Genomic DNA, 22,211 nt, shown 5'->3' on the forward strand with positions numbered 1-22,211 from the left:
TCGGAGCACGGACTGCACCCGAGGTGACACCGACAGGCACCGTCTCACTGACTCCTCACGGGGCAGCCACTCTGAGCACCCCTATTTTACAGACGAGGAAACCGACACACTGCGTGATCAGGTGGCCTGGCCAAGGCTGCAGAGCTGGCTGTCGCTAGAGCCCAGGTTTAATCCTAACCTGTGATTCTAAGGTTCCACCCATCTCGGGCAGGAGCTCTGACTTGGGCTGGGGTGGGGAGGGGCTGTTACTTGAACTAGGTCGGAAGGCAAACATAGGCCAAGAGGGTGGGGACCCCATGTGCACAGGCCCGGGACGGAGGGATTAAAGAAAACGTCCTCGTGGCTGAGTTCAGGGAGCAAGGTGGGAGCAGGGGACAGTGGCAGGATGAGGTGGCAGAGGTGGGCATGATGCTTGAACCCCTGAGACCCCTGGAATTCGTGGTGAGTGGTTCCGACTAGAGGCTCCTGGGTTGAGAAGAGACATTCTAACCTCTGCTGGCCGAGCAGTTGCTGGGCCTGGAGGACAAGGTCTGCCTAGAGCGCCCTGGGAGCGATGGGCTGCATCCTCCAGGTGGAGTAGGAACAACCAGGTGGCTGAAGGAATGCCGGGCGGGGAGTGGGCTGCGGGCACCTGAGCAGAGAGCGGGAGAGAGGGCCTGGGGAGCCGGCTGTGGAAGCACTCTCTCTGGGACCCACGTCTGGGGGTGAGAGGTGTCCCTACAGGCCTAGCTCAGATGGGTCCCTGAGGAGTCAGTTCAGGGACCTCTGGGACTTAGAATGGGGGTGGAGCTGCCTCAAAGCCACCATTGTCACCCCCTCTCCCGCCAGACTGTCTGGAACCTAAAATAGAGCTGGAGCTGGGGGATTCCGTGAGAAGGGTTTCTGGCGAGGAGGTGGGGGAGGAGGGGTGTGAGTCACCACTGGGAACCCTCAAGTCTGAAGCTCCCAAAGCCCAGCTGCCCCACCCCCACCCCTACCCCCAGGGGCTCTGGGATCCTCCACTGGACAGTGGAGTGGAGGGTGTCCTAGTCCCGCCCCCATCCAGCTGTAGGGAGGGGAACTGGGTCCTGGCCCTAGCTCTGCCATGGAGGAGCTGGGCAGCAGGGCCAAAGCTCCCCTGTCAGGACCGCAGCTTCCCAGACGTCCCAGGAGTCAGGGCCCTGGGCATCTGCTGCAAAGCCCCTGGAACTCATGGCAGGTGGTGCCAACACAGGCCCCCAGAGTCAGACACACAAGGGATGAAGTCCCAGTTCCTTTCCTGCCGGCTGAGTGACCTTGGACATGTGCCCCCCTTTGTTGGGGTCTCAGTTTCCTCATCTGTAAAATGGTCATTGAAACCAAGTCCTGTCCTTTCGCAGTGTCAGTTTGAACTAGCCAACAAGCATCACAACAGCCCCTGGGGCCTTTCTCCAAGGCTCCTCGGCCTCAGTGGGCACACTCTGTGCTGCTAGGATCGTTAACAGCAGTGACTCCACCTCTCAGTGCCCCCTGCTTCACCCAACTTCCTCTGCCCCACATTCTGGAGGGCAAAGATGGGCACCATCTCCGGCCCTCCTTGGAAGCTCTTCAGCCTCCTAGAGAGAAGGGTTTTGGTTCCAGGGCACCTACCAGGTACCAGGCTCTACGCTCGGCTGCAGCCTGGAGTGTTTGGGGGCCGGGATGGTCCTCCCCATTATGCAGATGGCGAAACAGGCTCGCCTCGGAGGGGTCTGAGTTCTTTGCAAACTGTTAGCCCTGAGCGCCGCTCAGAGCAGCGGGAGAGTTGCGCTCTGTGGGTCTGGTGTGCCCTCTCGTGGCCACTGGGCGCACAGCCTTGCGCCGCAGCGGGAGCCGCCTGCCCGCTGTGGCCCCACCTCCCACGAGCTAAGAACTCTCCCAGTCAAGTCTTCCAGCTTGGCTTCACAGAGACCCCACAGCGGCTGCGTGCCCCGCCTCGATTGCCATGGAGACCGGTAGTAAACAGTTTCCCCCTTCCCCTTTCCCCTGCCCTAAGTCCGGGCCCGCGGCCCCACCAGCGCCTGCCTAGCAGGGACACTGCCACCCCCCGGGGCTGGCCGGCCGCGGGCCCATGAACAGTAGGGCCCCAGGGATTCTGGCAGTGGGGAGAGTGAAATTCTTCCGCCGGCACCGTGGCGAGGTGAGGCCAGCAGCCTCTGCCCAGACTGTAGGCCCCTGGCTCCCTATGGCAGAACTCCAGCCCCCGAATGGGTGCCAGGTTCTAAGCTCGGGTGCCAGAGAGGGCTCACACTCCTGGCTGGCTCCAATGTTCTTTGGACTCTGGCTTTCAAATGAACTCCTGCTTCTGGGCTCCAGCTCTAGAATGGACTCTTGGCTCAGAATCTGGTTCTAGAGAAGGCTCCAGCCTCTGGTGTCTGAAGCTCAGCTCTGAATGCGCAGTGGTTCCTGGGGTCTGGGTGGGGCGGTAGAGTGAGGTCTGAAGCCATGGCTCCAAACCCAGGCTCCTGGGGGGTGGGGGGTGTTTAGTTTAGGGATGACTCAGGAGCCAGGGGTCAAGAGTGGACAGGAGAGGACTTCTGGCCCCACAGTGGGACTGCTCTTGTGCTTCATTCCAGGTCAACTTCTCTGCCTTCTCCCCGGATGGCCAGATGCTGCTCACGGCCTCCGAGGACGGCTGTGTCTACGGCTGGAAAACCCAGAGTGGGCATCTGCTGTGGAGGCTGGGTGGCCACACAGGTGGGGCTCCTCAGGCTGCACAGGGAGGCTGCAGCCCATGCTCTGGCATTTTGCAGACATTACCATAGTGACCTCCAGTGTCTGAACTGGGCATCCGTGCAAGACTGCCTGGGCAAGGCTGGGGCAGGAGGGCAAGGAGACAGGACCTGGTCGCTGGGGCCACGGGCATCTGACTCTGGCAGACCTGGACTCCATCCTACTTTTTAAAAAGGGACTTCATTGCCCCAGCTGGTGCGGCTCAGCGGATGGAGTGCTGGCCTGTGAACCAGAGGGTCACTGGTTCAATTCCCAGTTCAGGGCATGTGCTTGGGTTGGGTCAGGTCCCCAGTAGGGGGCGCATGAAGGGCAACCTCACATTGATGTTTTTCTCCCTTTCTCCCACTCTTCCCCTCTAAAAATAACATCTTTTAAAAAAATAAAAACAACATATTTATGTTTAGAGAGAGGGGAAAAGAGAAAGAGAGAAACATTATGTGCAAGAGAAACAGCAATCAGTTGCCTCTCACGCCCCCAACCAGGACCCGGGCCCACAACCCAGGCACGTGCCCTGACTGGGAGTCCAACCAGCAACCTCTGCACCCGCAGGCGGGCACTCGGCCCACTGAGCCACATCAGCCGGGGCTCAGGTCCTATTTAAAAAAAAAAAGTTTAAAAATACACATATTTACTGTCTTACCCATTTTCAAGTGTACTCTTATGTATGTTCATATGGCTGGGCAACTGGTCTCCAGAACTCATCTTGCAAAACTGAAACTCTGTACCTATGAAACACCCCATTCCCCCCTCCCCCCAGCCCCTGCAACCCCATCCTGCTCTGTCTCCATGAACTGGCGACTCTAAGTACCTTGTGTAAGTGGAGTCACTCAGTGTTCCTCCTGGTGACCGTCTTACTCCTCGTCAACACATCCTTAAGGCTCATCTAGGTTTTACCTGCTATTGTGACTGTGACTGTGTCACGTCACCTCTCCGAGCTGTTTCCTCCTCCTTACAACGGGGGGTGGTGGTTGCCACCCTACAGGATGGAATAATGCGAAGTGCCTAGCACCCGATAAAGGACTCAGTAGATATAATTTATGATTAAGGAGACAAGGGGAAAACGCTGGTTAATTACTGGGCATATTGATTAATGCTATAATAGGAAAACCCGGGGACACAAAGGAGGCAATGAACCTATGCTAGGTTGTTAAGGAGTTTCCGAGCGGTGCCTGCATTTGATTGGATATTGATTTTGCGGATGGGCAAATGGAGGTTGGGTATTCCAGGAACTCCCAGGTGGACGGCGAGGGTTGGAAGGGAGTGAGGAGAAGGGAGGCAGGCCGGAGACAGGGGAAATTAGCAGGTGTCAAGGGCGGAAGGGCCGGGGGTGGGGCAATGCTGTTCTCTGACCCTGGGCACCTGCCCCAGGCCCCGTGAAGTTCTGCCGCTTCTCCCCCGATGGCCGCCTCTTCGCCAGCACCTCCGGCGACTGCACCATCCGCCTGTGGGACGTGGCAGAGGCCAAGTGTCTGCAGATATTAAAGGGTGAGAGGGCTGGCCTTGGTCGGGTGGCTCGGTGGAAGCATCGTCCTGTGCTCCAAAAGGCTGTGGGTCCGCTCCCTGGTTGGGGCACACACCCGAGGTAACAGATTGATGTTTCTCTCTAAAGCCAGTGAGTCTTTTCCTCTGGTCAGGATTTAATTAAAAAAAATCGGGGGGGGGGGGGGGGGAAGGGAAGGGTGAGTAAGGTAGATGGGATTTGGAGCCAAGCAGCCAGGCCTGGGTTCCCTTCCGGACCGTGCCACCTTGCAGGTCACCAGCGGAGTGTTGAAACAGTCAGCTTCAGTCCCGACTGCAAGCAGCTGGCATCGGGTGGCTGGGACAAGCGGGTGACGCTCTGGGAGGTGCAGGTACCGTGGAGGGGCAGCCAGAGAGCCTGGGATCTTGATGAGACACCCTCCACACTGGCTCCAGAAAGGTCACCCCCAGTACCCCCCCACTGCCGGTGCCCACACCTAGCACCCAAGACCCCTTGCATCTGGCTGCAGCTACCTACTCGCATCCTCCACCACACCCCATGCTCATGAGGTTCCCCTTGCCTCTACTGCCCTCTCCTTTCAAGGGTGGGGAAGCCTCCCAGACCCTGTCTTATGCCTCATTACCCAGGCAGCCCCCCAAACGGGAGCCTGGGTCTGACCCATCTGAGGCCTAGAACCCTGCAGAGGCTTCTGGGCTGCCCTCCGAAGCTCAAGGCCTGCACCTTCAGTCTGGCCAGATGCTGCGCCACTTAGCAGGGCACCGAGACTCCATCCAGAGCAGTGACTTCGCACCCAACTCAGACTGTCTGGTGAGCCATGCCACCTCTGCCCAGGCCCCGCCTCAGGCCCCTCATCTGTCAGATGCTTCAGCAGGGCTTGGCGACATGGTGCCGCTTTCTGAGCCCACCCAGCCTAGGAACTGGGAGGGTGGGCATGGGTTTGCTGGTTCGTGCTCACGGCAGCAGCTGTCTGCAGGCCACTGGCTCCTGGGACTCCACCATTCATATCTGGGACCTTCGGGCAGGGACCCCAGCAATCTCCCACCAGGAGCTGAAGGGTCACACTGGCAACATCAGCTGCCTGTGCTACTCAGCAGCCGGCCTCCTGGTGAGCTGGGCTGCCCTGTGTTCTGGTCTGGCCCCTTGCTGGCTGCAAGACAAGTTGGAGGGTCATGGGCTATTGTGGGGTCCAGTGAGCACGCAGGCCCCAAACAGAGCTATCTGCTGTCCAGGCATCTGGATCCTGGGACAAGACCATCCACATCTGGAAACCCTCTACCAGAAGCCCGCTGGTCCAGCTCAAGGGCCACATCACCTGGGTGAAGAGCGTAGCTTTCTCCCCGGACGGGCTGCAGCTGGCCAGCGCTGGCTACTCCAAAATGGTAACCCTACCAGGCCCCTCCTTCTGGCAAACTCCTACCCCACATCCCACTTACAGGAGTCCTCAGCACTGTCCAGAAAAGGACCACACCCCAATCCCCCCTGAATAGGAAAGTGCCGAAGGTAGGGCCCGGGTGTCAGCCACTCCTATACACAGTGCCTGGCACTATGGTCTGCACTAGCCCAAATGTTAGTAACCGGCCTACGACTCCAACAGCTTCAGGGGAAAGATTGTACTGCACTCAGTGTTTCTATCAGGTGTCACGCCAGGTATGTTAAATATACCTCATAAATAAACCCCAGGAGTTAAGAGCCCAAGATGGTAGCTAGGACTCACCCCCAAAGTGATTTCAAAACTGCTTGTGTTGTGAGGCCTCCCTGCCTTTCTGCTTTTTATTTCCAGGTCAAAGTCTGGGACTGCAACACGGGAAAGTGCATCAAGACCCTGAAGGTAAGGCGCCCATGGCTGCAGCACCCAAGGGCACAGGGGAACGTGTGCCAGGAAGCCGGAGGTAGGCGGGAATTGAATCCTCAGAGGCCAACGATGTGTTTCCGGCAGGGAGCCCTGGATGTGGCCCACACCTGTGCCTTCACCCCAGACGGGAAACTCTTAGTGTCTGGAGCTGCTGACTAGACCAGACACCAGCCCCGCCACGTGACCCAATCACCCAGAGCCTACTACTGTGTAACACCGCCACACGCGGCCCCTAGACCTCCTGCTGCTGCCTCTCCCGCCCATGGCGCATGGGGCTGGCGGAAAGGGCAGTCAGGGCAGTTCCACGCCGCAGGCCTAAGTAATGGTAACACAGCACCCAACAGATCCTCGAGGCCAGCACCGTCATGCCCCGCACCAGATTCAAACAGCTACAGGCAGGCCCGCCAAAATCCACCAGACAGCGGGGCCACATCAGCCCACCTCCCCAGCATGGTTATCTGAAACAAGTGAAACACAAAGCAACGTGAGCCAGTTTGTGCTTTATTGACCCCGAGATGCTCAGGCCTTGACCGCGTACTTCCGCAGCGGGTACAGCCGCTCCTTCCGCTGCTGCTTCTTGGTCTTCAGGTTCTCTTCGTGCTTGTTGAGCCGGCGGCGCATGGCCCGTGTTTTCTTGGGCCGCAGATCCAGGGGCTTGTACTTCTTGCCCTGGGTGACGGAGAGCAGGGGGAGTCTGAGGGCCTCGGCTCAGGAGCTACCAAAGTAGCTAAGGAAGCCCCCGAGTTGGGACCAAGGTGCTGGGAGGGCACTGGGAAGACCTGGGAGGTGACCGAGGAAGGTGCACGGCTGGGTTGGGGACATTAATTGGTAGGCATGAGTGTAAGGAGCTGTATGACATCCAGCCCAGAAGGCGACTGTCAATGTGGGACTAGAGACAGACAGGCTATGCATCTTATTTACTAGTTCATATCATTCCCCCAAACTCAAAGGTTGGGGAGGAATCCTCCCCGTTAAAAAAAAAAATCTGTGAGTTACAGGGCCCAAAAGGGACTGAATTTGTCCGAACCTCAGCAAGCTGTGGCAGAACTGGGGTCTGCACCTAGGTCAACCAACTCCCTGGACAGTGCTGTTCCCAGCAACCCGATTCCCTGCCACGGTGTCAACACCACACCAGCCCAGCGAGGGACACGTGGTGTCTAGCAAGTACCAGAGCAGCAAGTACTAGGGATGGTCACTGTTATCTTGGCTTAAGTTATGCAAGCTGGTGCATGGGGTGTGTGTGAGGTTTAATCTGATAAATCTGGGGTGTCCACCAGGGACCAGTGGGTGTCCCCTGTAACAACGTTCCCACTTAACAAGGGTTCCAGAGGGAAGCTCTGTTGGCAAAGGCAATCCTGTCCCAGAGGCGACACTGCCTTCCCAGCCTCCCACCACTCCTGCTTCCAGCCTTGAACAGGGCCACCGTCTCTCCACCCCTGGCTCCTACCTATTCCCAGTGAACAGGTCCAGACTAAGGCAGCTCTCCCTCCTTTGCTCTGCAAAGGTTCCCTGGACCCTCTGGCTCGAGGCCCTGTGCTGGGTCCAGGCTTGGTGACGAATCAGGCCTGGTCCTGCTCAAGGAGCTCCCAGCCCAGTAGGGAAGACTGAGCAGGTAACAAGTGGCCCATCAATGGGGAGGAGGTTTCACCTAGCAACTGGCAATAGCCCTGAAAGCAATACACACGCCTGCCGAAAGGGGGAGAAGCAGTGTGCGCAAAACCCCCGTAAGGAGGACAGCTCAGGCTCTTTCCGGGAACTGCCAACAGCCTGGAAGAGCAGGCACAGGGCAGAGGACTGCAGAAAAAAGCCGAACAGGAGATGAGGGCAGGCTCTGGAGGGAACCTGGAAGTACTCAAGTCCTAGTCCACCTGCATCCTTTTCATCAGCTGTCACAGGCCAGGACCGTGTCCATTTCAAATTCACTGATGAGCCCCTTAGAGCCCTGCTGCCCAACAGGGCGGCCACTGGCCTGCACTGTTTACATGAGTCAGTCCTCAGACACCAGGCCCATGAAGTGTTCGACAGGCACATATGGCTGGGTGACTGTCCTGGACAGAGCAGACGCAGAACAGGCCTGTCACCACGAGGTCTGCTGGACAGCACTAACGCACAGGCAGAGACTTCACCTCCACCTCCCCGAGTGGTGCCTGGTGCGGGTGCACGCGCTGCTGGTTATGAAGACAGTTCTTCCAGGCCACCGTCTCCGCCTGGGCCCCTCAGAGCCTGATGAGAGCTTCAGACCCAACCCTCAGAAGAACGCTCCCCCACAAAATGTGCACACACCCACGGGTGGCAGCATCCCCCCACCCCCCCACAGCTAGCATCCCGTGGGCAGCTAGCACAGACACAGCATGATGGCTTTGGTGGATACCAAACCCTCCAGTTATTCGAGTACTAATTTAGGAGTTGATGTGAAGTCATTTTATAGATGTGACTGAAGCCACTAATCAGTTGATTTAAAGTAAGAGATTATCTCGGGTAACCTAGGCAGGCCGAGGCTGCAGATAAAAGCAGCTGGAAGTCCTCGAAGGCAAGGCTGAGACTTCCCCCAAGAGATCTCAGCAAGACACAGTCTGTCACAGTGTGTCTTGTCACAGACACACTGTCACAGTCTCCAGCCTGCCCCCGATCTTCTCCTCTGACAGCCATAGCCTGGACGTGCCATTAGCCGGCCCCCACAACTGCATAAGCCAACTATTTGTAATAACGCAAGTACACAAATACACGCATGTAAAATGTCTCCTACAGGTTCAGCTTCACTGCTTGGACTCTGGTGAGACTAATTTGAAGACAGGACTAGAAAACGGGTGTGAAAATCCTAAGCTGAGAGGCCAGACACCTGTGGGCTCTACCAGGAGCACTCCACCCTCCCCAAGACGTGGTTGGGAACCTCACCCCCATCACATCATTTGTAGGTGACCCCGAGTAACTCAAGCTCTGCAAGGCTTGAGGTCCTTTAAAAAAAACAAACAAAAAAACCCAAAAACCAGAATGACAGGTGCTTGGCAGTGACCGACACATGGTGCTGTTAAGACAAAACATTTAACAGCCAGCCCTTGAGAGTGCCCCAACGGGTGTAGTGCACCCAAAACCCAAGCGTCCGGCCGGACCCCTACCACACCACTGATTCCTGACAACTGCAGCCCTGAGGAAACACAGTCTGTACACCATGTGCTGGGAAAAAAGGTGAACCCACCTACAAGCTGGGAAGGCTCTAAAGAGCCCAACGATGTGGGGGCAAAGCCTGTCCCACACCGCCCAGCAGAAGAACCTCCTCTTACTGACCCCCTCGGCAAAGGGGGGCCAGTACTTTGCTCTCCATAGCCAGGCACCCCCACATGGACCCCCACTCACCTTGTAGAATTTCCTGAGGTTCTCTTTCTGAGTCTGGTTAATGACGGTGAGAACACGGGCGATGGATTTGCGAACAACTCGGCTACAAAAACAGACAACTCAGTGAAGACAGCGAAGACAGACAGTGCTCCCCAAAGCATGCCATTCAGGGCCTGCCCCAGATCTCACAGGGCAGGGGCACGCCCCACCAGTTCATCCATGTTCACCCAAGGGGCGCCCAACCCAGCCCAGGAGGAAAGTAAAGGCTGGGGAAACTACAGTGTATGGGTACCCCAGGCATCGGACTAGGGAAAGACTGGAGTATCCAGTGCTTTTCGGGAGTTGGGAAGTGTTCACTCAGGAGACTTAATGAAAATCGGTGGAAGAAAAATCTTCCATCCCGGGCCATATACCCCCAGGGCTATGAAGCCTAACTAGCCAATGCCCATCTTAATGAGCTGACCGGGAAGCATCATGACACAAGCAGGGCAAATCAGGGAAGCTTAAGGAGATGCAGCAGGAGCCACTTGGGAGGGAGAAACCACACTGGGGAAGCAGGCAGCCTGAAGCTGGAAACCAGATCAATCTGTCGTCATGCTAAGTAGCACCCACCTACCAATTGAGGGGGAAAAATCAGGTGCTGACGAGAGGGGAAAGAAAACGTCCAGCTGGGTTTTTGAAAGCAGCATTAAAATGGGTCTTCAGGGACACCCTGCTCTTTCACTAGCTGAAGAAACTGAACACGAGCACTCGGGGCAAAAGGACCACAGGGTCAAAGGCGGGTAAAGGGAGCCGGGTCTCCCAGCAGGTGGGCCCGGTTCCATTCCAAACCAAGAACCACTGAATGGGCACGTAAGCGGACAGCTCCTAGGACAACTTCAAAAACCCACAGATGCTCCCGAGGCGCACAAATTCCTCTCCCCCCAACCCCGCCCCCCGGCCCAAGGGCCTGTCCCCCCCCCCCCCCCCCCGTCCCTTACATCTTAGAAAGCTTGGAAGCCGCGCCGCCTGTCACTTTGGCGACACGCAGCTGGGACAGTTCCACTTTCAGGTCGTCCAGCTGTTTGAGCAGCTCCTCCTTCTTCTTGCCGCGAAGATCTCGAGCCTTAATTTTGGCCTGCGTGCAAGGAAGGGTCTAGGTCAAACGCTCGGTGGCTCCGTCTCGCCCTCCGCCGCCCACAGAGGCCTCCACCAGCCATCCCCTCCTCTCCACCTGCGTCGTGGCCACTCCCAGAACAGCGCGCGCCTCACGCGGGGTAACCGAGGTCCAGGCCTACGCCGAGGCTGGGCTGCCAGTCCCATTCCGCAGACGGGAAGACGGTGGAGCCCCAGCAGCGCGCGCGCACCTCTCCTAGCCCAAGCCGGCAGGGGTCGGAGGGAAGGCTGGCTGTGGTGGCGCCAGGCCTTTCTGCACGGTGCCCCACAGGCCCGGCTGGTAGATGGGATCCCGGGGTTCACCCCGCACTCTCCACCCCAGCTCCCGAACCCCTCAACCCACGGATGGCAACCGATTTCACAGCCCTCACCATGTCTGAACGAGCGCCGCCGCCGCTTCCAGGAGAGAAAGAGGAAGGGGTGGGGCTGACCTCCACGACTACTGCCGGGTGACGGCGGCGGGCGCGGCCAATGGCGTCGCAGCGGAGGAGCACGGTTCCGCCTCTGCCACTCTCCCCAGCTCCGCGAGTAGCTCAGTGGTATCGCTCGCTCAGACGGCTGCAGTAGTTCCAGCGTCTCCCTCTGGCCCCCGAAAGTTTTTTAGGGCTGCCTCAATCCATGAGCAGAGCAGTTGGGGAAACCGAGGCATGGGAGAGGCACTTTACTAGACACGGCATAGTGAGGATTCAAATTCGTGTATTCAGTCGTGTTTTCGTTCATTCATTCGGTAAATCTTTGCAGGTCCCCAGTTCGTGCTACTCTGAGCGGAGCGCGCGTGTTCTGTGGATGGGGGGCATGAAATATGAAATCTGAGGGGTTTCAAAGATGAATTAACAAGGCTCCAGCCTTGGAGTAAAGTCCTAGGTGGGCGGGGAGGGGCGGGGTCAGACGGCCGTAATCCAACTCCATAAACGTTCCAGTGGCAGCAGCGTGTGGAAGAATTCATGTCCTTTTTTAGTGAAACCGACTGGGTTTCAGACTCTTGCTCTGTTGCCTGGAGCTAGCTGAGACTCAGCAAATACCTTCTCCTCTTTGGGTCTCAGTTTTCTCACCTGTGGAACGGGGGGTATTCATGAGAATTAGGAACGTAACACTTAAAACTTCTCACAAGATCTGATGAGTAACAGTCGCTCAAAATACCATCCGTATTAATGTTCCAGTGGAATGAACACTTGAGTTGGGCCCTGAAAGTTAAAGGGGAATGAATTCACAAAGCAGGAGGTACTTAGGCTTCATGCTGGGCTGTTTCATGGCTTCCCTAACCAGCACACATGAATCAGTGCTCCAGTGTCACTCCATTGCCGTCAACAAAGGCACACCAGCACCTCTTAAGAGTTCTAGTTACTGCCAGGTTGCCCTCTTGTTGCTGTCAGATGTCACCTCCAGGGGCATCTTCTCCCATCCCCTTCTGGGGTTCAGTTAATGGACATTAGCCTTGGAATAAATTGTGACACAGGGGACTGGGTCCCAAGTTTTCTGTGCAATCCTTTCTTTAGCTCCAAACATACTGAGTTAAAATGATATTTGTGTGTTGTCCCCACAGCCAGCCTGTGAAGTTCTCTGGGGGCAGAACCACAGCTGACACGCAATTTGGTGTTTCTCGTCTCCAGGCCCAGCCTGGGAATGCCCGTTGGATGAATGAATGAGACTTGCCCCAGGCTACAATGAGAAAGACTTTTAAGAAGTGGAGGGATATGGGGAAGACCATGCAGACAGTGTGCAATCTTGGCACAAATTAGTCTTAAATGGAAGTCAAAGAGTGCACAGGGACTTGGCTCTGCTCACACACAGTTCTGGTAGAGCTAATGATTGTGTACATCTTTCTACACTTGCAGTCATTTGACTTACATTGCTCTTACATGCCACATCAAATTCACCAGCAAACTCTGTGGCCTCTACCTTCAAAATATACCTGCACTCCTCCCAGCACTCTTATTGGCACCTGCCTGGCCCAAGCAAACATTGCCTGTCCTCTGGATTGTTGGTGTCCCCTCTTTTTTTTTTTTAAGATTTTATTTATTTATTTTCAGAGAGGGAAGGGAGGGAGAGAGAGAAACATCAATGTGCGGTTGCTGGGGGTCATGGCCTGCAACCCAGGCATGTGCCCTGACTGGGAATCGAACCTGCGATGCTTTGGTTCACAGCCCGCACTCAATCCACTGAGCTACGCCAGCCAGGGCCTGGTGTCCCCTCTTAAATCACCTACTTTGGCTCTTGCTTCCATATGTGTTCTCAGTACAACTGCTGGAAAGATCCTTTTCAAACTTAAATCAGAGCATGTCACTGCTCGGCCCAGAATTTCCAGGGCTGTCCCATCCCCTGTAAGAAAGGCCTCACCCCATGAAGCCTAACGGCACCCCCTCCACTTTCATCTCTCTTCTCATTCTTCTGCTCCAGTATGGACTTGCTGTTTCTGGAACACACCAAGGTTGCCCTGCCTCAGGGCCTTTGCTTGGCTCCCTCCTTCATGTCCTTCAGGTCCCTTCTAGGGGACACCTACCACCCTTGACCAGTTTCTCTATGGTACCCTCTCTCAGGCACTGCATGACTTTTTCCCTCTCAGCACACAGTCATCCCTGACATGTAGTATGGATTTTTAAAATTCTGCCCCCCCTGACTAGACTGGGGGGGTCCGCAGTGATAAGTAGGGACATTATTTCATTCACCAGTTTATTTGGAGGCTTTTCCCTTTTTATAAAATGGGCATTTCTGGTCATCCTGACCAGGCTGTTCTGGAGTAGGGGACAGGATGTGAACTCTTGCTGTCTTGTGGCCTGCCTGAGTCACAGAGGTTTATCCCAAGGTGTGGAGTTGAAAGACAGATGGGCTTTGCCTATCTCCAGGACCCTCGGGACTTACTCAGCATCTATTTCCCACTGAAAGAGCCTGTATCTTTAGCACCCAAGAATTAGGTAGCATCATGGTCTGGCATCTTTTTTTTTTGATCTGCAGAGACAGTTCAATTAGAAATACTCAAAGCGATAAAATGAGTCCCATTTCATTAATGTCTGGCCTTTATTACAGAGCACTATTCTATGAAAACAAAGGCCCAATTTAGTCTAAGGTTAAGCCCTATTAATGGAACCCTTCAAGCAACAGCCTAGGCACCTATTCCTGGCACGACAGGATTTGTCGTCTTTGACTGTGCCCTACCTCCTCCACCGCCGTCTCTCCCCATCTCAGACTCTGGGCTTCCTGCCAAGCATATGCCTCTCCAGTCAGGTCCGACTTCTAGGCCTCTAGGACCTGGCCCTTCCTGCCGATGGTGGCCAGAGTCATCTCTCTCTCCTCACCTCCACCCCCGCCAGGCCAAGGTGACTGCTACAGATACGGGGCCACCGCACCCTCAAGTCCAAAGGTCTTCATTGTCTTGTCAGCACCCTAAATACACTTTAAACGTCTTTAAATTCTCCTAGTCCGTTTAAGAGGGTCACTGGGGTGTACACGGCAGAGGCCACCTCCTCTCAACTCAGTATAGTGGCGTTCAAATCTCCTAAAATCTCAGACTTAGGCTCCCCCAATCCTCCTCACTCCCAGGGCAAAAGCACTACTACTCATGCCTCAGCTCGAAGGTTTCTTCTCCAAGAATCCTGCCTGGCATTTGACAGGAAGAATCGGGTGCCTTCTCCTGGGGGTCCCGTGCTTCCTCAGTCTCGGCAGTGAGGAACCCGGGAGCCGGGGGCTGTGCCTGTGCAGGCCCCTTCCAGGGTCAGGGGCTCCTCCAGTGCAGGAGGGAAGCCGAAGAACGAGCGCAGTAGTGGCGTTCAAGATGCTGGGCCAGTGAAGATGAGAGTTTGGCGGGAGCTGGCCGAGGAAACGACCACACGGGCTGCAGAGCGCTTCCAGTCGCGCCCCCGCTAGGCCCCGCCTCTCCTCCAGTACTTCCGGTTCCGGTATGGGACGGAAGTGGGCGGGCAGCGGCGGCGGCTACGCGCGGAGGAGGTGGAGGTAGTGCCGGGCGACCGCTTCCCGCCCCCGAGCCGGGTCCGAGCTGAGTGGATCTGAGGTCGGGCCCGGAGCTGAACCGGCTGAGCGGGCGCCGAGCCCCCGCCATGGCCCGGAACACGCTGTCCTCGCGCTTCCGTCGGGTGGACATCGACGAGTTTGACGAGAACAAATTCGTGGACGAGCAGGAGGAGGCGGCGGCGGCGGCAGGAGAGCCAGGCCCGGACCCTAGCGAGGTGGATGGTCTCCTGCGGCAATATCCTTCCCCGGCGTGGCGGCTAGGGCTCTTCTTTGGTTCAGCCTTCCCACTTTCCTCCTCCCCCGGCCCCTAGGCTGACTCCCCACTCCTCTTTACCCCAGCCCCCTCTGGTCAGTCTCCCAACTCCCGATCCGGCTCTCCTCGGGCCACGTTCCTTCCGTCCGAATATCCCCCACTTCCCTCTGACTCGCCTCCCCACTCCTCTTGTTCCAGGCCCCGGCCCCCAAAACCTCCCTCAGCAGCGCACTCCCACGGTGTCCCTAGACCCTGGTGGGCCCGCGTGGCCCGCGGCTCCAGGAGCATGCCGGCGCGCCTCCGGCCCCGCAGGCCGCTCACTCCTCCGCGAGGCCTCTCTTTCCTTTCCCCGTGCCGCCTCATCTCAGGCTGTCCCTTCCTTGGACGCTCCATCACTCCGTCCCTCCATCCTTCCCTTGCAGGAAATGGGGTCAAGCTCGGGCTTCACCGGCGGGAGGGGCGGAGGTGAGCCACCGCTGAGTAATTGAGTGCCCTGGGCGGTTCCCGGGCACAGTCCTCTTGTCCCAGTTGCAGCACCACACGAAAATAGGTGGGTGTATGGCTGCGGGAAAGAAAGGACGCGGGCAGCGAAGGCTGAAGCCTTAGTGCATCCGTGAGGGCTGAGTCTATATTATACCTCTCACTCCCAGATCACTGTGATCCTCCAGCCTAATGCCGGTGTTTCCCACCTATTCTCAGCTTCCTAGGAACACCTTGGGCTTGGGACCTCGATGGCCTCAGCCATGTTCAACAAGTGAGTTTGGCTCCCTCCCCCCACCGAACAGCCGCCTTGTGCAGAAAGCAGTGGGAAAAAACTAGTAGTTTGGTGCTAAGAAAAACCAGAGAGTACAACGTGAAATGTAAAAGTAGAGCCCCACGACTGGAAATGACTATTTTTGTGGCCGCAGCAAACGAGCCTTTAGAAAACAAGATTAAAAATAGAGGTGGTTTTCGCAGCCTGCTTGGTCCCTTAGCAGTTTGAACACAGGAAACTGACTTATTCTCAGAGGAAGGATTTTTCTTGATTCAAATAGTGTTACAGGAAGTGCCTGCCCCTCCCCCGCACTTGCCAGGGCAGGGTTGAAGGCTCATGCTGTATATAAATCAGGTTCTGAGTGTTTAATCGGTTGACTCAGCTTGCCTGGGGAGTCAGGCCCATAGACTGCCTTTGGGAAGAGTCCTGCAGTGTTCTTCCAGTGTGCCTTTAAGACAAAACCCTTCAGACTTTGTTTGGACGGGGATGTGTTTTCAAAGGTGGGGTACAGACTTGTATTTCCTGCCCCATCAGGATCACCTTGCTTAGTCCTTTGGTGAAATGGTGGCACGAGGTGGGCCCCGTGAGGGGTGGTGGATTCTGCAGTCTGGTGCAGTACCCGCACTTGGGCAGGTGGTACCAAAAGGGCTGCAGGGTCAGGCCTGCAGCCCAGAACCGCCCGCAGATGGGGGGAGAACAGGGTCTGCCTATCTGCTCCCTGGGTCTCGGTGTTGTAGGGCCTTGTTGGAGGTCATCTCTTGTATGCCACTGACTAGTGATGGGTTTCTTGTGGCCGCTTGGAGGCCTAGGCGGAGCACATGCAGGGGTGGTAGTTTCTCCACCGCTGGCAATGTCAGGAGCCTTGTTACTATGGAGAGTGTACCTCTAGGGACTGGGGAAAGGAAGGTTAGCAGGTGAGAACTGAAATCCTAGGAAATGTGAGGCCCAGGGAAGGAGGAAGAACTAATGTTGACTGAGTCCTTACCATGTGCCAGGTATGGACCTCATATTAGACCATTGAATTTAAACTATGGAACAGGCTTCTGGGAGTCAGGACGGAGGTGAGGAGAGTAGAAATAGGGGTTGATTGATTGGAGTGGGAAGTGCAGGAAGGAGGCCCCTGCGGCTGTGCACGGAAACCGGTCACGGTGGGAGATAACACAGGCCAAATGGAAGGAGCATGGGCTGCGCATCCACATGGACCCAGCTCTGTTGTGCCATAGCTGTGTGACCTTGAGTAGCTTGCATACCCTCTCTGAAGCTCAGTGTCCTGTGTGAAAAGGAGGAGAATCATACTGCCTTGCAGGTTCCGTGGGAACATGGCTAGATGACATCCTAGAAGGCTCCAGCACACTGCTAGGCACACAGCGGGTGTTTTGGCCACGTGACATGGGTCCGTGGGCGGAGTGCAGCAGGGGATGGTGAAAGGAGCTTGGCTCTGGAGGCAGGCATACTGGGCTCGAAGGCCAGCTGGACAGCTTAGCTTTGTGACCTTGGGCAGGTCACTTCCCTTCACTGAGCCTCAACTTCATTTCCTTTAAAATGAGAATAATGATTTTTGTTGCAAACAGCAAGTAGTCATTAGCAGTAATGACATGGGAAAGCACTTGGTACCGGATCTGAGTCCTTGCGGAGATTTTAAGTAGTGTTAGTTCCTTTTCTTCCTCGCTGAAGCACCTTCTGGCCCTCAGGAGCAGGGTTCTGTTCAGAGTAGTAGTGGTGCTGAGAGACTCTGCACTCTCCTGCCCCCCGGGAAAGTTGGCAGTGTTTGGAGACGTTTTCAATGTCATGGCTTGGGGGGTGTGCAGAGATCTAGAGGGTAGAGGCCAGGGAGGCTGCTAAATCCTGTTGCATAGCGCCGATGCCACATGGGTCATCTGGTCTAAACTGTCAGTGGTGCCGTGGTTGAGAAACCCTGATGCAGAAGAGACGAGGGGCTGGGCAGGGTTCCCCAGCTCCCACGGTCTGTTCTGGGAAGGGCCTGTTCTGGGAAGGGCCGTAGGCCGGCTGAGTATAGAGGCCGGCTTGGTAAGTGGTATGCCCTCCCTGCACCCTGTACCTCCTCAGCTGCCGAAGGTCCGCTGTCCATCAACACCTACAGCGAATGCTTGGGTGGGTTCTTGCTGCAGAGAGGCAACGCCAGAGCAGTGACTTTTTGTCCCCACGGACTAGTCATGCTGCCCTTCCTTCCAAATTATTTTGCTTGCCAGCCGTGCAACAGAGTGAAGAGCACCAGCCGTGTTTCCTTTCAAGCCTCAGAGTCTCTGCTTACGGCTCTGGAGCACCACATTAGAGAAGAATTCTGAGGTAGAAGTTATCGGGGGCTGATAACAGACTGGCCCTCGCCTGGCCGGGAAAGAGGAATTCCAGAGCTGACGGAGAGGGGGGTGGGCTGCCTCTCAGAGCCCAGCAGGCAGCCGGGGGCTTGGCAGGAGTGGCTTTGGGGTGCCGTGGGCCCCGCTCAGTGAGGATGGAGCCCATGCTAGAGCAGACAGGACAGCTTTGCTCCAGAGGCCCTGTTTACACGTGGGCATCGCTGCGTGAACAGGAGTAGGGACCCGATTGGGCAGAAGCCATTCCTTGTTCTATTTTTGAAGCCTTTTGGCTGCAGTCAGTGTTTCAGATGAGGAAATGAAAGTTGGCTGATGTAATTTGGTTTAAAATAGGTGTCACCTTCGGGGACCTAACCTAGATTGTAATTATCTTTTGAGTAGAGGTTATTCAGAACTCAGCAGAGAATCTGTCAGGATTGCAGCTAAGGCTTGGGGAATGAGGTGGGGAGGATTGGCCCGTTTTTCGGCAAAAGTTCTTACGGACGAATAACTCTCCCTCCTGGTAGCATTTGGGACCTCGCTGGCCTGGGGAGGTCTTGGAAGAGGAAAGTTTCAGCACATTTTAATTTCTTTAGTAGTCAACTGATACAAAACATCTCATTAAGAGTGAGAAGACCTCAGTGCCTTTGTTCTTCGCTTTTGAGAATGAGAAGGTGAGGGCGACAACCTCACTCGCTGTTGTGAGGACCCAGCAGGGCAGAGATGGGGCAGGTAATGAGCAGGTGCAAGCAGGCCCAGTAAGATTTTGCTGGAAGTTACCCCTTGGGGGCAGCTGGCTTTGCTACTACCTTCCAGGGGCAGGGAGGGAGTGTCCAGACTTGCTGCGAGGGGGGCAGGTTAGGAGGTGGCAGAAGGAAGGACACGCAGAGTTGGCAGAGGTGTCCTCCGTCCTCCGTGTGGCTCAGGGAAGCTGGTGGCTGCCCTCTGAACAGGCTGTGCCCACCTGGAAGCCCCAGTGGGAGGTGGGTGGATGAGAATAAGGTGCCATTTGACTCCACTGTCCTGAGCTGTTTTTGAGATGAGTTCGTTAGTCAAAGCACAGACAAGCTCGAGCCTAGCCATCCTTAACTGGCGGTGATGCACAGGGGACATGCTTCGGGCGTTTCATGCAGCCTTACGGAACTCGCCCGTCAACACCAAGAATCAAGCTGTGAAGGTAAAGGAGGCTGCGCTGCAGCTCTGCTGGGGGGTGTGGGGACAGGGCTGCAGTTGTCTCCAGCCGAGCGTGAGCTCCCTGGGCCCGGGCAGCAGCAGCTCTATCGCTGCGTCAGTGAGTATCTACCAAGGCAGCGAGCTGGCACTGGGCAGCGCTTCCGCGGAAGCCGCCTGGTTCCCGACATCAAAGCTATCCGTGTTTGTAGCGAAAGCTCCCCAGAGCAACTGTTCACTCCTCCCCAGAGCCTCTTGGAGTGAGAAGCCAGCAGCTATAAATTAGCTTGCCATGTGAGACTTACCGGTGGTTATGCTTTTATAGGTATTGAGTAGGCTTTATTTGCATAAGGATTCTCAGTGCTTTTAAGATTTCCTGCCTTTTAAAGCTGGGTGAAAAGATAGAGTCGTGCTTATTGCCTCCCTGAGGCTAACATTTCATCGCTGAAGCTAGAATTTGGTCCAGGGAAAGGGGTCTCTGAAGCTGGCATTCTGCCGTTTTGTGACAGCATCTTGATGTAGACAATGGCTGCACCTCTCAAAGGTGGAGGGGGACGGCCCCCGGTACTGGGGTGAACACAGAGGGAAGCTGCAGCCAGATAAACCCGTTTACAAAACAGATCTCCCAGTCCTGCTGCTGTGGAGTCTAAGGCCCGGCCGGTCCCATCAGAGGTGGTGATGCTTCTGACTTCCCCCAGGGTAGTGGAGCAACTTGCTGGCATAAAGGATGCTTTGAAATTAAATCAGTAAAGAATGCCTTCCCTCTTTTTTTTTTTTTTTTAAGTATTCCAGGCAAATTAGAAACTATGTGGTGTTTCTAGTGAGCTCTAGCCACTTGGTTTGGGGTTGCTGGGCCAGCAGTGGGGGGCGCGGACGTGCCTGGGCCGCGGCTCTGGCCTCACTCCCCTTCTCTGTCCTCTGCAGGAGCGAGCCCAGGGCGTGGTGCTGAAAGTACTCACAAACTTTAAGAGCAGCGAAATTGAGCAGGCCGTGCAGTCACTGGACAGAAATGGCATTGACTTGCTAATGAAGTACATTTATAAAGGGTTTGAGAAGCCCTCAGAAAATAGCAGCGCAGTGCTACTCCAGTGGCATGAAAAGGTATGTGAACATACTGCCCACCAGGCAGCCCACCGACTCGCCCCAGCCCCAGGGTTCACAGCAGCAGGCCAGGTTTTCCAAAGCAAAGGTCGGACGGTCTGCTAGGCGTGTAAGGATGAGCGGCCACACCTAAAGCAACCTGGGCATTTGGTCACTTGCCTCTGCCAAGGAAGCACTGGTAGGGGTCCACTGTCTCTGGTGATCACCGTTGCTTTAGCTGCTGATTTATGCCAGGCAGGTCATGGGCAGGTGGCTTGGCGTGTCCCAGGTGGGAGGGAGGCAGGCTAGCTGGTGGCAGGGGCTTCGTAATACTCCTTGCTTTGGTGCAGGTGGTGGGGTAGGGGGCGCTTAGCTGGCTCTCAGGGCTTCCTGCTTTGGCCCCAGCCTTACCGAGCTAGAGGGGTGGTGGCAGAAACCTTGACAGTCACTTAAAGGGGCCTTCACCTGGAGCAGAAAAAGCTGTGCTTGTCTTTTGCTCCGGGTGGCACAGGAGCACGGCTCTTCCTCAAGCCCGGGCCTTGCCTGTGTGTCAGTGTCCCCTCACCCAGAGCTGCAGGAAGCACGCCCACCCACACAGCAGGCCAGGCTGTCCTTCCAGAAGGACTCCATTGTGTTTTAAGGGAGTGGTTCTCTTACTGGGGGGGGTCAGTCACTTGGGCAGCCTCAGAGCCGGGGTTGTGGCCTTCGGTCCTGCTGGTAGGTATGCTGCCTGCTCCGCCAGACGATGAGCTCCTGGGCTCGGGAGGTGGGGGTGGCTGTGGTGTGGGGGGAACTGAGCAAGCCCTCTACATGGTGTGGAGGCCAGGCCTTTTGAGCCGTTTAAGGCAACCTGGCTCTCAGCCCTACTGGCATTTCTTTTTTCCTCTTTTATTTCCTTTTTTTAAGGGTTTATTTATTTACTTTTAGAGAGGGGAAGGGAGAAAGAGAAACATCAATGTGTGGTTGCCTCTTGTGCTCTCCCTACTGGGGACCTGGCCTGAAACCCTGGCATACCGTTTGACTCTGCCCTGACTGGGAATCGAACCAGCGACCCTTTGGTTCCCAGGCCAGCACTCAGTCCACTGAACCACACCAGCCAGGGCCCTATTGGCATTTCTAATGTGGGTGCCGTGAGATAGCCTTGATGGGCATGTGTTGGTTCCGGTCCCTGGGGCAGTGCCGGCAGGCTGGAAACAGTGAGCTTGTCCAAAGGGAAGTTTTGGGGGCTCTGTTGTGTGTGCTTGGCTCCAGTACAGGGCTGCGCCCCTAGAGTGTGGGCTCTGTTGCCTCCTAACTGCGCCCATTGCTCCTGCAAGAATCCTTTTCAGAAGGTCTGTGCCATGGCGGGACCTAGGTCAGGGAGAGCACCATTCTGTCTCCCCTGGCGAGCCCAGCCCCCCTCGTCCAACCAGGTTCTGACGCGTTTCCTTTTCCTGCCCCCACAGGCATTAGCAGTAGGAGGACTAGGCTCCATTATAAGAGTTCTTACAGCAAGAAAGACTGTTTAAAAAAAAAAAGACTCATGTTACTTTGAGAAGAATTTTGGATGCACAGGCTGGTGAAGAAGGGATTGACAATGGACCACCTTCCCAGGAACTCCCAACTATTTCAGGACATGCATCCGCTGAAGTGTATTTTATTTTCAAGGTGGAGGGAGAAATTGTCTTACTGTTTCCTAAATCCTTTGCAGGATCGATAGTCTATGCCTTTGTCCACGAATAATGCAGAACTGACATTGTGACTGTCTGCCAGAGTGGCTAGCCACCACTGTTGGTCAGGTGTGTCTGTGGGCACTGCCTGTTTAAAGTGGGGGAGGGATGGCGGGGCAGGTGCTGATCCAAGGGCTGCCACGAAGGGGCGAGCTGGTGTTTCTGAAGCGGAAACCCCCCGGGGGTTTGTACAGACGTCCCATCCTCCCAGAGAAGGCGGGCTCTCTTGGGTTCATTGTAAAGTGCCTGCTGCATCAATAAAGCTCTTGGCTTATTAGTATATACTCTGCGGTGTGTCTCATGTATGTAAAAAAAAGTGGCAATGAATGGGACGGTAATGAATGAGGGATCGACTGTTCCGGAACCCCCCCCCCCCGGGGACATGCGAGGCCATCCGGCCTCTTGCACAGCAGTGCC

The 22,211-nt window shown here is 55.9% G+C and overlaps 3 protein-coding genes and 1 long non-coding RNA gene across 5 annotated transcripts; 3 read left to right on the plus strand and 1 right to left on the minus strand.

Moving 5' to 3' along the window:
• Positions 1-1,925: 1,925 nt before the first annotated feature.
• WDR38 (WD repeat domain 38) lies at positions 1,926-6,550 on the plus strand. The gene is given in 10 exon segments (XM_028529898.2): positions 1,926-2,137; positions 2,574-2,694; positions 4,099-4,215; positions 4,483-4,580; positions 4,937-5,017; positions 5,184-5,315; positions 5,440-5,589; positions 5,991-6,038; positions 6,147-6,272; positions 6,407-6,550. Coding segments are annotated over 10 exon segments (1,086 nt in total). The 5' UTR covers positions 1,926-2,068.
• On the minus strand, positions 6,544-11,061 carry RPL35 (ribosomal protein L35). The gene is made up of 4 exons (XM_028515818.2): positions 10,922-11,061; positions 10,376-10,512; positions 9,417-9,498; positions 6,544-6,731 (listed from the first exon to the last, which is right to left on the minus strand). Exons 1-4 carry the CDS (start codon positions 10,922-10,924, stop codon positions 6,582-6,584), a joined length of 372 nt encoding a protein of 123 aa, XP_028371619.1. The 5' UTR covers positions 10,925-11,061; the 3' UTR covers positions 6,544-6,581.
• Positions 11,062-14,453: 3,392 nt separating this feature from the next.
• On the plus strand, positions 14,454-22,078 carry ARPC5L (actin related protein 2/3 complex subunit 5 like). The gene is made up of 4 exons (XM_028509031.2): positions 14,454-14,751; positions 18,940-19,012; positions 19,930-20,106; positions 21,531-22,078. Exons 1-4 carry the CDS (start codon positions 14,603-14,605, stop codon positions 21,591-21,593), a joined length of 462 nt encoding a protein of 153 aa, XP_028364832.1. The 5' UTR covers positions 14,454-14,602; the 3' UTR covers positions 21,594-22,078.
• On the plus strand, positions 14,758-16,687 carry LOC118499809. 2 transcript variants are annotated; one of them, XR_004902343.1, is made up of 2 exons: positions 14,758-15,319; positions 15,438-16,687. It is a non-coding gene; the product is annotated as an uncharacterized LOC118499809 (long non-coding RNA). The 2 variants fall into 2 exon arrangements; XR_004902344.1 differs by having other exon boundaries at positions 15,469-16,687.
• Positions 22,079-22,211: the final 133 nt, after the last annotated feature.

This window comes from Phyllostomus discolor, chromosome 3 (assembly GCF_004126475.2).
Source record: "Phyllostomus discolor isolate MPI-MPIP mPhyDis1 chromosome 3, mPhyDis1.pri.v3, whole genome shotgun sequence".
NCBI classification, from domain to species: Eukaryota; Metazoa; Chordata; class Mammalia; order Chiroptera; family Phyllostomidae; genus Phyllostomus; species Phyllostomus discolor.